A 15,023-nucleotide genomic window follows, 5' to 3' on the forward strand; every position below is an offset into this window, starting at 1 on the left:
TAGTAGTGTATATGTTTCTAGGAATTTTTCCATTTCTTCCAGATTGCCCAACTTATTGGCATATAATTGCTCATAATAGTCTCTTATTATTGTTTTTATTTCTGTTGCGTTGGTTGTGATCTCTCCTCTTTCATTCTTGAGTTTACTTATTTGGGTCCTTTCCTTTCTCTTCTTGATCAAACTGGCTAGTGGTTTATCAATTTGGTTAATTCTTTCAAAGAACCAGCTTCTGGTTTCACTGATCTCTTCTACTGTGTGTTTTTTTTTTTTTTTGGATAGCATTAATTCTTATTCTAATCTTTATTATTCCTTGTCTTCTACTGGTTTGGGGTTTTATTTGGTGTTCTTTTTCCAGCTCCTTAAGGCGTAAGGTTAGGTTGTGTATCTGAGATCTTTCTTCCTTCTTTAGGAAGCCCTGGATTGCTATAAACTTTCCTTTTATGACCTCCTTTGCTGCATCCCAGAGGTTTTGGGTTGTGGTGCTATCATTTTCATTGACTTCCATATACTTTTTGATTTCCTCTTTAACTGCTTGGTTAGCCCATTCATTCTTTAGTAGGATGTTCTTCAGTCTCCAAGTATTTGTTACATTTCCAAATTTTTTCTTGCGGTTGATTTCAAGTTTCATAGCATTGTGACCTGAAAATATGCATGGTATGATCTCGATCTTTTTGTACTTACTTTGGGCTGATTTGTGTCCCAGTACATGATCTATTCTGGAGAACGTTCCATGTGCACTGAAGAAGAATGTATATTCTGCTGCCTCGGGGTGAAATGTTCTAAATGTATCTGTTAAGTCCATCTATCCAATGTGTCATTCAAGGCCATTGTTTCCTTGTTGATTTTTTGATTAGGTGATCTGTCCATTGCTGTGAGAGGGGTGTTGAAGTCTCCTACTATTATGGTATTACTATCGATGAGTTTCTTTATGTTTGTGATTAACTGATTTATGTATTTGGGCACTCCACATTTGGTGCATAAATGTTTACAATTGTTAGGTCTTCTTGGCGGATAGACCCCTTGATTATGATATAATGCCCTTCTGCATCTCTTGATACAGTCTTTATTTTAAAGTCTAGATTGTCTGATATAAGTATGGCTACTCCGGCTTTCTTTTGTTGACTATTAGCATGATAGATGGTTCTCCATCCCCTTATTTTCAATCTGTAGGTGTCTTTAGGTCTAAAGTGGGTCTCTTGTAAACAGCATATAGATGGGTCTTGTTTTCTTATCCATTCTCTTACCCTATGTCTTTTGATTGGAGCATTGAGTCCATTGACATTTAGAGTGAGTGCTGAAAGATATGCATTTATTGTCATTATGATGCTTGTAGAGTTGGAGTTTCTGGTGGTGTTCTCTGGTCCTTTCTAATCTTTTGTTGCTTTGGTGTGTGTATATATATATATATATATATATATATATATATATTTAAAATATATATGTGTTTTCATCTTTTCTCCCCTCAAAGAGTCCCCCTTAAAATTTCTTGCAGGGCTGGTTTAGTGGTCACAAAATCCTTTAATTTTTGTTTGTCTTGGAAACTTTTCATCTCTCCTTCTGTTTTGAATGACAGCCTTGCTGAATAAAGAATTCTTGGCTGCATTTTTTTTTTTTTCTGATTCGGCACACTGAATATATCCCACCACTCCTTTCTGGCCTGCCAAGTTTCTGTGGATAGGTCTGATGCAAACCTGATCTGTCTTCCCTTGTAGGTTAGGGACTTTTTTTTCCCTTGCTGCTTTCATGATTCTCTCCTTGACTATTTTGTGAATTTGACTATGATATGCCTTGTTGATGGTCGGTTTTTGTTGAATCTAGTGGGAGTCCTCTGTGCTTCCTGGATTTTGATGTCTGTGTCTTTCCCCAGGCTAGGAAATTTTTCTGCTATGATTTGCTCACATAATCCTTCTACTCCTATTTCTCTCTCTTCCTCCTCTGGGACCCCTATGATCTGATGTTCGTTTTTAATGAGTCACTGATTTCTCTAATCCTTAAATGGTGCTCTTTTGCCTTAATCTCCCTCTTTTTTCCCGTTTCATTATTCTCTATAAGTTTGTCCTCTATATCGCTGATTCTCTGTTCTGCCTCATCCATCCTTGCCGCCGCTGCATCCATCTGTGATTACAGCTCAGTTATAGCATTTGTAATTTCATTCTGGCTATTTTTACTTCTTTTATCTCTGCAGAAAGGGATTCTAATCTATTTTTCACTCCAGCTAGTATTCTTATTATCGTGATTCTAAATTCTGGTTCAGACATCTTGCTTGTATCTGTGTTGGTTAAATCCCTGGCTGTCGTTTCTTCATGCTCTTTCTTTTGGGGTGAATTCCTTCGTTTTGTCATTTTGAAGGGAGAAAAGGAATTAATGAGGTAGAAATTTTGAAATAAAAAAATTAAAATTAAAAAAATATTAAAATAAAAATTAAACACACAAACACACACACAATTCGAACAGATGATGCTAGATCCTATGTGTGTTTTTGTCTGGGTGTTGCAAGTGGTTTCCCCGATTAGAAGGGAAAAAAAGGGAGGGGGGGAGAAAAAAAGGAAATCATTTGAGAATTTGAAAAAATGAATACACTAAAGTAGACTAAAATGAGATGATGTGGGTAAAATAGAATTTGAAAAAATACATACACAAAAGTAAACAATATGGTAGAAAAAATTAAAGAAAAATATTTTTAATAAAAATTAAAAATAAATGATTTTTTCTTTATCTGTATTGCAGTAAAAAGAAAAGAAAAGAAAAGAAAAAAGATTAAAAAAGAGAAAAGAAAAAAGAAATTGTTTGAAAATTTGAAAAAGTGAATACACTGTAGTAGACTAACATAAAATGATGGAAGTAAGATCGAATTTGAAAAAATTTTACATAAAAGCAAAAAATATAGTAATAGAAATTAAATAAAAATATTTTTAAAAGAAACTGAAAGTAAAAATGAAGTTTTTCTCTTCAAGAAAAAGAAGAGAAATGAAAAAGAGAAATAATGAAAAAGAAAGAGAAAAGGAAATTGTTTGAAAATTTGAAAAGGTGAGTACACTGAAGTAGACTAAAATAAAATGATGGAAGCAAAGTAGAATTTGACAAATTTACACAAAAGTAAAAAATATAGTAATAAAAATTAAAGACAGGTATTTTTAATAAAAATTGAAAATAAAAATGAATTTTTTTATTCAAGAAAAAGAAAAGAATTGTAAAAGAGAAAAAAATAAAAAGAAAAAAAACAAAAAAAGAAAAGAAATTGAATAGATGAACCTGCTAACAGATTGAAGTAGGACTGAAATTGCTTCATTTTCCCCTACAGGTCAGTCTATTTAGGTCTTTATAGTCCATAAATTAAGCAGGCAGTGAGGCTTGCATTCTTGAAGAGCAAAATTGGTCCAGTTGGGCAGGGCTCAGTGTAACAGTTCTGATCTCCACTAGAGGGCGCTGCTAGCCTTCTCGGATGGATTCTTGCAGAGCCAGTAGGCGCGTATGCACATGCGCGGGAGCAGTGAAAATGGTGCCACTCAACCACCCAGTCTGTTCTCCCAGATCAGCAATCACGCACTGGTCCTCCATCTTCAGCTCTCATCCACTCCCCACTTTTCCATTCTCCATGACCAGGCCCCAGGCAGTACCTCTCTCCCAAGTTTTGTCTCAGATGCAGCTGTTTTCCCCAGCCCCTTCCGAAGGACTGTGGTTTTGACCTGTTCTGCCCCCTGTGGGAGGGTCTCACCAAGCAATGACCAAATGTCAGCTGCAACCAGGAACGCCCACTGGACCTTGCTGTTGCCAGTGCCCTGAGACCGTGGCCAGGTGCCAGCCCACCCCCCAAAAAAGTTCATGAGACAGTGGAGCAGCAGCGTTTCAGGGATTATGGAAAATCACAACACACATCTGGCACCAGGCTTCACTCTCAATGACCTTGCCCAAGCACCAGTGAATGTGGTTACCTTCCAGGGTCTGCTGGGACCAGGTGGCTTCAACAGTCTCTACCAAATGCCCTTCCATCAGTGGAACCGCTTTTCCCCATGTGGCCTAAGAACCTCCCAGACCCAACTCTGTTCCTGAGGATTCACCTTTCCCACAGAACACCGCCAGGTATTGAGCTGCGGATTTGAAGACTTTGTGCTCCCCTTATTTACAGCCTTAATGGAATTTAAACCCTCTTTTCTCCTTTCTCCTTTCTCCCTTTTTTAGTTTAGTCCCTGTGGCTGTTTCCAATTTTCAACTTTCTCTCCAGCTGCTTTTGGGGATGGGTGCTTTTCCCTTATGCTCCTCCCTTCCCCAGTCTCTGTCCTCTTTCCACCTGCAAAAGGGGTTCCTACTTTTCGTGGCTTCTCATTCCCCAAGTTCAGCTCTCTGCGCCAAGTATCTGCTGAATTCTGTGGTTCAGGTTGTGTAGGTTGTGTTAATCCTCCAATAAGTTTTCTAGGTGTGTAGGATGGTTTAGTGTTGGTCTGGCTATATTTCATGGATGCAAGACACACAAAAAGCTTCCATGCTGTTCTGCCATTTTGGCTCCTCTCTTTAGAGCAATTTTAAATGTATCACATTTTTTATTTCACTTTTTACTTTTTCATTGTTAGTATGTAGAAATGCAGTTGAGTTTTTTTGTGTTGATCTTGTATCCTGTAAGCATACTAAACTCACTTATTAGTTCTAGTATTCTAAAGAAAATTCCTTGATATTTTCTACATAGACAATAATGTTGTCTGCAAATAAGGACCATTTTATTTCTTCTTTCCAGACCAATGGTTTTATTGTAACAAAACACAATTAGTTAACATGGTTTAAGATCCCACTTTGACATATTAGTTTTTTTTAATTTTTAAAAATTTTAAAAATGTTTATTTATTTTTTGAGAGAGAGTGAGAGAGCATGAGCAGGGGATGGGCAGAGAGAGAGGGAGACATAGAATCCGAAGCAGACTCCAGGCTCTGAGCTGTCAGCACAGAGCCTGATGCAGGGCTCAAACTTGCCAACTGTAAAATCATGACCTGAACCAAAGTCAGACACTTAACCAACCTGTCACACAGGCACCCCAGCTATTTTAAATAAAAGTTACTTAAGAGAGAGAAAAAAAGGATACTCAGGCCCTCCTCCACCCCCCTAAAAGCAAGGGAGGAAAATCTCCCATGTGAAAGGTACCCTCCCTGTAGAAGGAGGTAAAAAGACACCCTTATCACCAGAAGTGGGAAATTTAGAGCAGAGGAGGTGGTATAACAACCTTTGTTACTTTTTACTAATGTACTACCCCAGTCCAAACTCTGTTTAGAATCCCTTACTAATTGAAGCTCCCAAAGTTAAGTTTTCTTTGTCCTGCCAATTCCTCACAGATTTATTGTCTCTGTCTAAAATGTATAACAATTTCCTGCCTTGGTTACTTCCTTGGGTCTCAATTTCATTACTGGACTTCCATGCACATGTAATAAAACTTTTGACTTTTTCTCCTGTTAATCTGTTTCATCTAAATTTAATTTTTAGTCTAGTTGGAATACCTTGAGAGTAAAGAAGAGTTTTTCCTTCTCTTCACAACTAATCTTTAGGAAGCTACTATTTGCTGAGTTGGGTGTAGTGTCAAAGGATATCCATACTTATATTAAAGTTACTAAAACACTCCTCTATTTCCCAACTACATATCTCTGTGAAGCTGGATTTTTTTGTATCCTTCAACCAAAACAGCATATCACAACAGACTGAATGCAGAAGTGGATGTGAGAAACCAACTACATTCCACTCACAAAGACATTAAAGGTATTTTTTAAACAGAGCTACTCTTATAACTAATTATTTTGTTTGGGAAAATATAGTTGTTTTTATATGAACATGCTGTGGATTTACATTTGCTGTTTTTAATGAATTAATAAATATTTGAAGACTTAATACATAAATTTAATTAAACTTAAATCTGATTAAAAGTTTAGTTCTTCAGTCATGCCAACTACATTTCATGTTCTCAATAATCATATGTGGCTGGTGGCCACTGTACTGGACCACACAGATAGAAAATGTTTCCGTGTCTACAGAAAGTTTTATAGGATGGCACTGGAATCTGCAGGTATGGCAGGGCTAAGAATGATGCTTTCTCAGCTAGTTCCTGGAATGGTACATGATAACAAATTCAAGAAAAAAGTCATTTCTCATCAATCCAAGGAGATTATGAGTGAAACCTATTGACCATGCCATCTCACGAAAAAGAAGAGGGTTTGCAACAAATGTGATGGAAATCCTCCCAAAAAAAGAACCATTTATGTTTGTTGTGTTTTAGTCCTGCAAGCCTTCATGCTTTTCTGTTTTTGTGGGGGCTGGGGGGGCACTGGAGCTAGATGGATGGAGGCAGATTCAGAGAAAAACATGTTGGCTGACATTGTGGACATGGCTAATGCTAAGGTGGGCACTGTGTGGGTGGACACTGGGGAGGTGTTGAGCGCTGGATAAGTAGACACTGAAAAAATAAATGGCAACTATGGCAAGATGAACTCTGTGGGTGTAGGTAAGGTACTGGGTATTTTGGGGTCCCTGTTTCTATGTAGTAGAGGGGGCATGAGAAGGACACATGGTTGGGATAAGTCTGCACAGCATCTGCTTTTCTTTGAACTCAGGGAAGTTCAAAGGAAGCAAGTTAAGGTATTAGCGAAGGTGAGAGAAACCAATGCTCATATAATGAGCTGGAAATTCCACGTCTAATCTGTGAGGGTATTCTTTAATCACCTAAATCTATGATTATAATGAGTAGCTGCCTTCCTATTTAGCATTTTTTTCCTTTTTAGAAATTTGTTCTATATTATAAAGATCTTCCATTCTTATGTCATAAGTCAAAGAAAAAAACTTTTTTCCGAAATAGCAAATATTGGTTGAATTCATCAAATAACTCCAGGGTTCAAATTCTAAATTGTATTCAGAATAAATTAGCATTGTTATGTACCATGAAACTAAGGGTTTTTAGAAAACCATGCACATATTTTTGCAAGATATCATACCCTGATTTCTGTCATGTTTTTTCTTGAAAAAAAAATTCGTGAATATCAAGAATTCCAACTCACCCAATTCTCTACTACAGATTAAGAATAAAATTTTAAAAGAGTGGCAATTATGAGGAAGGGCCATTTTTAGGGTCAGGCAGCCCTGTCATTGAGAAGTGGAGTGAGCAGTGGAGCCGCTGGGGTAACACATAAGCCCTGTGAAAGTCCTAACAGGATGGGACAGACTGGAGGCCCTTTTCCCCTGGCAGTTTGAATGACAGAGGCTCTGAACATTTACAGAGAGAAGTTCAGAATTACCCTCAAATCAACAGCATCTTCTGAAGAAGGTACAGACTACTCAACATCCCAGCAGACATCATATAAGCTCCTACTACTTGGTGGACACCTGGTTTTGCAGAAATGTGGCATGTCTGGGGTGGGAGTGTTGAGCACACAGTAGAAAAAAGACAGGAGGAGAAGCAGCTTGGTGGAGAGTCAAAGACATTATCATGCCAACAAGCAGCAATTTTAAATCCCCTGAACATGCACAAATCTTGCAGACTCAGGTGACATCATTGTCTCCTCCCAATCTGATGATTACTTGCCAACTTGCAAAGCTTTGCTGGATAATTTTTGCCTTACAGTCTCCAAATTTCTCTGGAGTTCTTTTCAAACATATCTGGAGCGCTTTTGCATCATGCAGGTGTGAGGCAGGTGATAAGCAACACACCTGTCATCTGACATCTGTTGTCTGCTTCATACCTGCTTGATGTTATTTTAAAAATGGGGTTCATTCCCCAGTGACCACTGCAGCCCGTCTAGAAATTCTGCTGGTCTCTCAGTCCCTAGATGTTTTGCTTGTCACCAGCAAAGTCAAGAAGACACGGCTTCAGGAAGAGAGCAAAGGGTCGGAATCTGAAGAGCTGGGCTCTAGGTATGATTCAAAACATGACTTCTGGGTGGTCTTGATGAATTATCTTCCCCTTTCTGGGGAAGGACATCAGTTTGTTAATCTGGAAGCTGAATAGGCTCGCTGGTGGCTTTCAGGTATCTTTTCACCCTAATATTTGCCCATGGTGACCTGCTCTCCCTCATTTTCAGGCTGAGGTTTTGTCTTATCTGCATTAACCAGTCTTCCTTCTGAAGCCTGACTAAACTTCCATTTTCTTCTTCAGTGCATTTGCTTTTATTCTCTTCATAGAGAATATATGTGGATATGGAGTGGGGAGGGCAGGGGGAGAGAGAGCATGTACCTGTGAGCAGAGGAAGGTGCATGTGTGCTCTGGTATCAGTGAGTATTTGCATGAGTGTATATTTACATGGGAAAGGGGTGGATATTACCCTCTTAGGCTTCTCCTAGGCAGCCACTGTGGATTCTACTCTCCATCCTGTTACAGCATAGAGGTCTCAGTGATCAAGTCAGCGTGTGTGTGTGTGTGTGTGTGTGTGTGTGTGTGATTTGGGGGGGAGTCAGTGTGTGTAGGAATTCATCTGTGTGTGGGTCTGGAGGAGTGTTTCAGGGCTTGGCTCCATGTATTGGGGCATCAAGCAAGGGAGGATGTATAAAGAATCATGATGAAATCCATAGAAGCACTACTTCTTTCAAAGAAGAAGAACAATAAAGGAATAAACCAAACAGAAAAAGGGCAACTTGGGAACCAGGACTAAGTCACAGACAGCTTGAAACAGGCACCATCTACATTCAGGTGGGACTCAGGTGCAGAAGAAGCCCTGCTCTAGGTAAAGGTGTCCAAAGTAACAGACTCTGGGTGGTCTTGACCCATTGCCAGCCCACGAACGACCTGACACACACACACACATGTGCACACACACACACACACACACACACACACTCAGTGCCTGTGCCAGACCCTTTGCTGCTTTATGTTGAAAAAACAATTAAGAAAGTGGAGTCAGCAAATGACACCCACAGCCAACTGTGGAGTTAAAAGTGATTTAATGGGGGCAGGGCAGGAAAGATCCACTTGATCCCCCAAACCTCTCTTTAGATGAGCCCTGAGAAGTTAGAAAAGTAGCTCAGCCAGTGAGACTCTCAGCGTCATTTAGAGGCTCGGAGCCCTCCAGAGCAGTGTGAGGGAAATCTTTGTAGAGGGTGCAAAGAGGGAGGGTTATGACTCAGAGTGGCAGCATGCTAATTGTAAGGAAGGCATAGAAGCAGAATGTGAGAGGGGATTCAGCATCCGGTGGTCAGCTCCCCAAGGGCTTGCTTGGCTGTAGACCCCATTACTTCTGCTTGGTCTTCTGCTGAGCTGGTGCTGGAGTGACTGTTGAGGGACATGGCTCAGGAACCTTGGGGTGGCAGGATTCTGGTGCTTTGGGATGGCAAGGCTCTGGAGCCTTGGGGTGGCAGGGCTCTGGAGCCTTGGGGTGGCATGGCTCATTGGTTTTGGGGACACATGATTCCTGGGGTGGTGGCTGGCAGGGCTGTTTCACCTGCTGCTGCTGAGGCTGAGGGGGAGGGGTGCAAGGCTGCTTCTGCTGATGAGAACTCATGTTTCACAGGAGGCTGACCCTACAGACAGAACAGACAGGTCAGATGATTTAAACAGGGATTAACTAGGTTAGAAACCATGTTCAATGTCAAATAGGTTTCTTTTCAATCTCCTTTAAATCAAACAGCCTTCATTTCCCCTGGCTGTCTCCCCGAACACTTGAAAGTAAAGTATGCTTTGATAATTTCTGGGCCATTTCAAGAGAAGGAGCTAAAAGACAATTTGTTCTGCTCCATTTCAGTGGGTTCATTCCCCAGCAACATTTCTTCCCCAGACATGTCGAATCCCTCATTGACAAGTGCCCAGGACCACAATGAAGTCTTTTTGAAAGTGACATTGTAGAAACAACTGCAGTCTACCCACCCCTACAAACATGTAGCACACCTGTGACTTACACAATGCCTCTGTGGGTCTTAGCTCCTGTGACCTCGCTTTGCCTTTGCTTATATAGTCTGCTCTGAAATGTTCTTCCCATCTCTGTTCGTCCAAATACACCTCCATTGTAGCCCTCATGTGCCATCACCAGGAGATCTTGAATAGGCTCTCCCAAACTGCCAAAGCCCTTCCCTGTCCCTCTGTTCCCCTACCAATCACTATCTGCTTTGCATTTCATCTTTGTACATGCATGCACTATCTTCCTTGCTAGGCTGTGAGCTTGCTGAGTAAGTTGCATAACAGCCTGATTTACACAAAGTGTAACAGGCATGGTGCCTGAAATATAGCAAACACACAGTAGAGGTCCATCTCATGAATTAACATTTTTACGAGTCATAAACAGAGAAAATAGTGGTGTTGCTGAGAGTACCTGGGTCTGAGTTCTAGTCACATCCTGGTGTTAACTTACTATGGGTACTTACACAGACCTGTCCCTTCCCTGGCCCCCAGTCCCATAGTTATCCATTGAAGTAGAAGACTTACCTGCCCCTAAATTCCTTTCACACCCAAACTATGCCTTACTCTAAAATACAGATACCCCAGTACTCTCTCTAATTAATACCCCCATCAGCTCTCTTAAACATATTTGCCTTTGTCCAGTTTCCAATAATAAAAAAATAAACATGAATTTCAAATTGGTCCCAAACAGAGACTCACCTGGTACGCAGCAAACAGGTTGTCTGGTTGCTCTGGTCTGATGTGAAGTCAGCGGCCAGCTGGCCTTTTATAGGATAATGTGCCCTGCCTCAAGGAAACAGAATCACCCCAGGCCCCCTGTGTTTTCATTCCTTACCTGTCAAACATGATTCACCCTACTCCCCTCAATTACCAATTGGCTCAGCTTTTGTGATGAAAACCACCCACTTGATATTTTTTTGGCACTGGCTATGTGACAATGATGTCACTGGTGCCTGATTCCCAGTGCCACCCTCTCCCTTAGACCCAGGCACAGGGTTTGTGTGGGGGGAGGGGGAGCCACAGACTTCCTAGAGGGTTTCATGAGTTAACCCTGGAGGAAGATCTGAGTCCTTTTTGTGGCCTTGCTACCTTCTTGCTGTCTCTTCTATTCTGTGGGACAGAATACATTTGGGCACATGAAAAAGTGGGAGAGGGGTGCGGAGGAGCTGAGGTGGGCACCAATTGTCTGTCTTGTAAAGGTAGATTCTAGAGGTCATCGACTGACTTAGGACAGACTTCTTGTCTGGGGTCCAGAACGTTTTCCCATCTTTCCCCTAACCCCATTGAATCACCCACATTCAGATTACTTAATTATTACCCCCAACCCCACCCCTTCCTGACTGGTTGCTAATCTGGGTGAACCTGCTTTGCCTTCACCAACCACACCTTCACCCCTCTCCTACTTCAGAGATTTTCAAGGGCTAATTCCTCTTCTTGGATAACCTTTTCCCTCCACTCCACCCAGCCTTCTGGCCCTGGCCCTTCCTTTCTAACCTAGCTGCAAACCACCCACTGCCCACCAAAAACCTGGAAGCCTCTTCTAACTACCTTAGCTCCTAAGAGCCCATTCCCACTCCTTCTTTGCCACTTTCAGTCCCAGCTTTGACACCTGGAGGTCTTGCTGGCTGCAATGCTTTCCTTCTCATGGCTCTGTATCACCTGGGGGCTCTCCCAGCATCAAAGCTGTGCCTGCTTCAAACAACAGCTCTCCCATGGTGATATTTGTTTCCACAATTATTTAACAAATATTAATGGAGATGCTAGTATATGCCAAGCATGTCTCATTCTGGGAACTATCCAAGTGTGAAGGCCACTTCCTCTCAACAGACTGGGAAATTCCTAGCACCAGAAACACATCCTACTTCAGAGCCACTAATTTAATGGATCTCAGAGAGCTTCAGTCTATACTCTTTAAGTGATGTTTGGGGGATTTGAGGTTACAAGAGGTTAAATAACTCTCCCAAAGTCAAATAACAAGCCCCATGAGAAAATTAATTCTACATTGAAATCCTATGTTCTTCTTTGTTTGAGCCCCTCCCTACTCCTAATGCCTATACAGGAAATTAAACCCAAGCAGGAAAATGAGTACAGGTGGGAAGGAGAACTCAGATTTCCTGGCTTGCAGCTGGATCCACTCAGTCCTGGGAGAGCTTTATGTGACAGGCAACGTAATAAGAAAAAAGAGCCTTGCCTTTTGGGGTAAATCTTTAATATTTGCTAAAATGAATACTCTTAGGTAGAAATAAGGCTGCTTAATGTTTGAAGTGCCCCTGGGATTAACAGTAGTATTTCTATCTCTGCTGAAAATATAAGGGGTGTGAATTAGCATAGGTGGAAGTAAGGGACCCCTTCAACATATCACTCAGTGGACCAGGGTCTGAAAGAGGAAGGGAAAAGCTAAAATGCCTGTTTTGACCCAGAATTGCTTTCACTTTGGAGAAGACACCAGGAGGGCATAGTGACAGAATCCAAGTACCCTAACTAGTAATGAGACTGAGGTTGGCAGTACGTGAGTAGCTTCTGAGCTCCTGAGGAAGGTATGCCTTCCCTCCATGATAGTCAGATCCTCGAGTCTCCTTGCCACAGGGCTTCTCTTTTCTGGGAACATAAGAACAGGGATTCCCAAGGTCTATACACCAGCAACTTCCTGTGATCAACATAACATGAAACTGAAATCACTGGCTCAGCTCTGTCCTCAAAACACATCTGTTACTAGGCGTGGCCTTTGGAAAATCCAAATCACCCTTAGAACCCAGGTGTGTGGACAGCTCCTCTTCCTCATTCCCCTTCCCTGCCCCCAGACACCTAAATGTTTGTGGAGCATCTGCTGGTTCCAGCTGGGTGAACTTGAGTCCTGGGTCAGCCTCTCACTGTCTCTTCATGGCCATTAGTGCACCTCCCTCCTCACAAGGTGCCTGTTATGTAGTAGCTGCTCAGCAAGCTGGCGATTATAGAAAGACTGACTAACAAATAGCATTATTTATGAAGAAAGGCCCAGAGACTACTGGGAAGTTCCTTGTCTTTGGGGGGTGAGCTGGGAGGAGGAAGGGCTCAGCAAAGGACAGACAGCACTGCCACTGCCTTCCTCAGGTAGCTGCTCATTGTCAGCTCCTCACCTCCCTCTGAGCTGGTGCTGGCACCATGACCACAGCTGAGCTCCAAGCCTCTCATCTGACTCTCACTCTCTTCCAGGCTTGGACTAGGTCCCTCCCTTCACCCAAACCCACTCTAGGGAGCCCCTAACAGGAGGAGCTCCAGGCAGAACCTTCTGCTCTACCTGGTAGTATCCTTAGCCAGAGGGTTCTGTTTCCTACTCCTCAGTCCTGTAGGGTCACCCAGCTTGTCCCAGGCTCTGGAGGATCTGAATAGAGCTCTGCAGCTGGAATACCATGTACCCTCCCTGGGCCTTGGCCCTGGATGCCAAGGAATTTTGCTGTCACCCAATACCCTGCCCTGGCTGGACTCTCCTACCTACCTTGGCTTGTGTTCCCTTCACTCCATCCAACACTGCCCTGGCTCTGGCCTCTGGAACTTCCTGTGACCCCCAACAGTATTCTTCCTGTTTGCCTATCTGAGGCTCACTCAGCAGTTGGTGTTGAGTCTGTTCTCCCTTTCAGAGAAGCTCCGTTTTACTACCGGTGTGGGGTTAGCGGGTGAATCTGGCCCCACAAATGTCCCACATAATTAAAGGGGGATAACAGTGGCTTCCAATGAGAAGTACATCTCCCATTATTTCACAGGACACCATCCTGAGGACACCGAAGGCTGCTACTGTTCACACATCAAAACCTGGCTCCCATCTGGACCAGCTGCCAGAAGGTCCTTTGGCTCTGAGCATGCCTCAGTTTCATCATGCATTTGCAGAGCAGGGAAGGTGGTAGTGCTGAGCCTTGTCAGTGATCAGGCCTTTTTCTGCTTATGTCACTCCCTTCTCCTGTGCTTCCCCAAGACCCAGAGCATGCAGAGAATGTCATGCAGAATTCCAATTCTAGTCATTTTACCATGGGTGCCATATTTAAGACACACTAACATCTGGAAAAAAGCGGTAGTAAGAAACCTTCCCCCTGTCACCTTGAAGAGCTAGGGACACCATTTCAGGCCATGATGGTTTTAAAGAAGTCTCCATAGCCTACGGAGTCCTCCATTTGGAAAAAAAGAAGGAAACAGAGGAAGAGACACCATGTCCCAGGCATTTAGAAACCTCTTAAACACCTTGGTCTAGCAGGTAGAAGACATGAAGTTTGCAGGGATGATGCCAAGTACAGAGGGACAGGAGTCCTAGCCCTGGAGAGCCTCCACCCTGGTCCTAGTCCTGGTCCAGGAGAGGGGAAGAGATGAATGGGGAGGGAGGGGACCCATTCCAGGCCTCGCAGCTGGTTTAGTAGCAGAATCAGACCAGAACCTGGGATGCCTGATTGTCTCTCTACCTCACTGTTGCTCTGAAAACAGAGCACAACCCCCTCTCCCAGCCTCCCTCTCTTCCACTCTCAGTCCCTCAAGGGAAAGATAAAAAAGTTAATTCTGGAGTCTCTTCCTTGAGGCAGATAGAAAAGTAAGGATCCAGGCTTAGTACTGGCCCAGATGTTCCAAGGCCTTGTTACCCCTTCGTAGCAGTTATGAGCTTAAGCATGTTACCTAAACTTTCTGCCCTTTGATGTTGCCATCTTTAAAATGGGGACATTAAGGTGTATTTCACAAGAGTGTTGTAAAGATTAAATTAAATGATGCTTCAAACATTCTTAGGATGAATGAACTAAAAATGTGCATACTAATTCCTGCTAATTCCTCTTCTTCCACTAGAAATCAGATGAAACTTCCTCCTGTGGAGTGTGTGTTTCCTTTTTCTGCTCTGTGCATGCATGTGTGTGTGCATGTGTGTCTCTATGTGTGTGTGAGGACCCAGGCTCCAGGCACCTCTTACCCATGGAGCACAATGCTTGGGCTTTCCAATTGCTTTATCTCTGCTGTTTTTTTCCACTAAACTTTTAGGTAGACATTTTGTCAGATTGCCCAATTCAGACATTATATGAGCTGGGGTGCAGGGGGTGGATAAAAAGGTTGGAGATCTTGCAATGACCTAGGCATGCCCTAGGTAAGGAAAGTTGGCAGAAAAACATTAAGGAACACTCCCAGAAGTCAAAAGGTAGGAGGTTCCAGGATACAGTCCCTTAAC

General features: G+C 42.5%; 1 protein-coding gene across 2 annotated transcripts; it reads right to left on the reverse strand.

Annotated features, from left to right (window-relative positions):
• Window positions 1-8,884: 8,884 nt before the first annotated feature.
• Window positions 8,885-10,675, reverse strand: SPRR1A (small proline rich protein 1A). Of its 2 annotated transcripts, none has more exons than XM_040461097.1 (2): window positions 10,550-10,675; window positions 8,885-9,477 (listed from the first exon to the last, which is right to left on the reverse strand). In XM_040461097.1, exon 2 carries the CDS (start codon window positions 9,456-9,458, stop codon window positions 9,189-9,191), a length of 270 nt encoding a protein of 89 aa, XP_040317031.1. In that variant the 5' UTR covers window positions 9,459-9,477; window positions 10,550-10,675; the 3' UTR covers window positions 8,885-9,188. The 2 variants fall into 2 exon arrangements, with proteins under 2 accessions (XP_040317031.1, XP_040317032.1); XM_040461098.1 differs by lacking the exon at window positions 10,550-10,675 and adding an exon at window positions 9,853-9,876.
• Window positions 10,676-15,023: the final 4,348 nt, after the last annotated feature.

The sequence above is a fragment of the Herpailurus yagouaroundi genome, unplaced genomic scaffold, assembly GCF_014898765.1.
Source record: "Herpailurus yagouaroundi ecotype Mexico unplaced genomic scaffold, PumYag 254, whole genome shotgun sequence".
Lineage (NCBI taxonomy): Eukaryota > Metazoa > Chordata > Mammalia > Carnivora > Felidae > Herpailurus > Herpailurus yagouaroundi.

Bases quoted from the DNA above. Each gene is read 5' to 3' on its own strand.
- SPRR1A (XM_040461097.1), bottom strand. From the start codon at position 9,458: ATGAGTTCTCATCAGCAGAAGCAGCCTTGCACCCCTCCCCCTCAGCCT.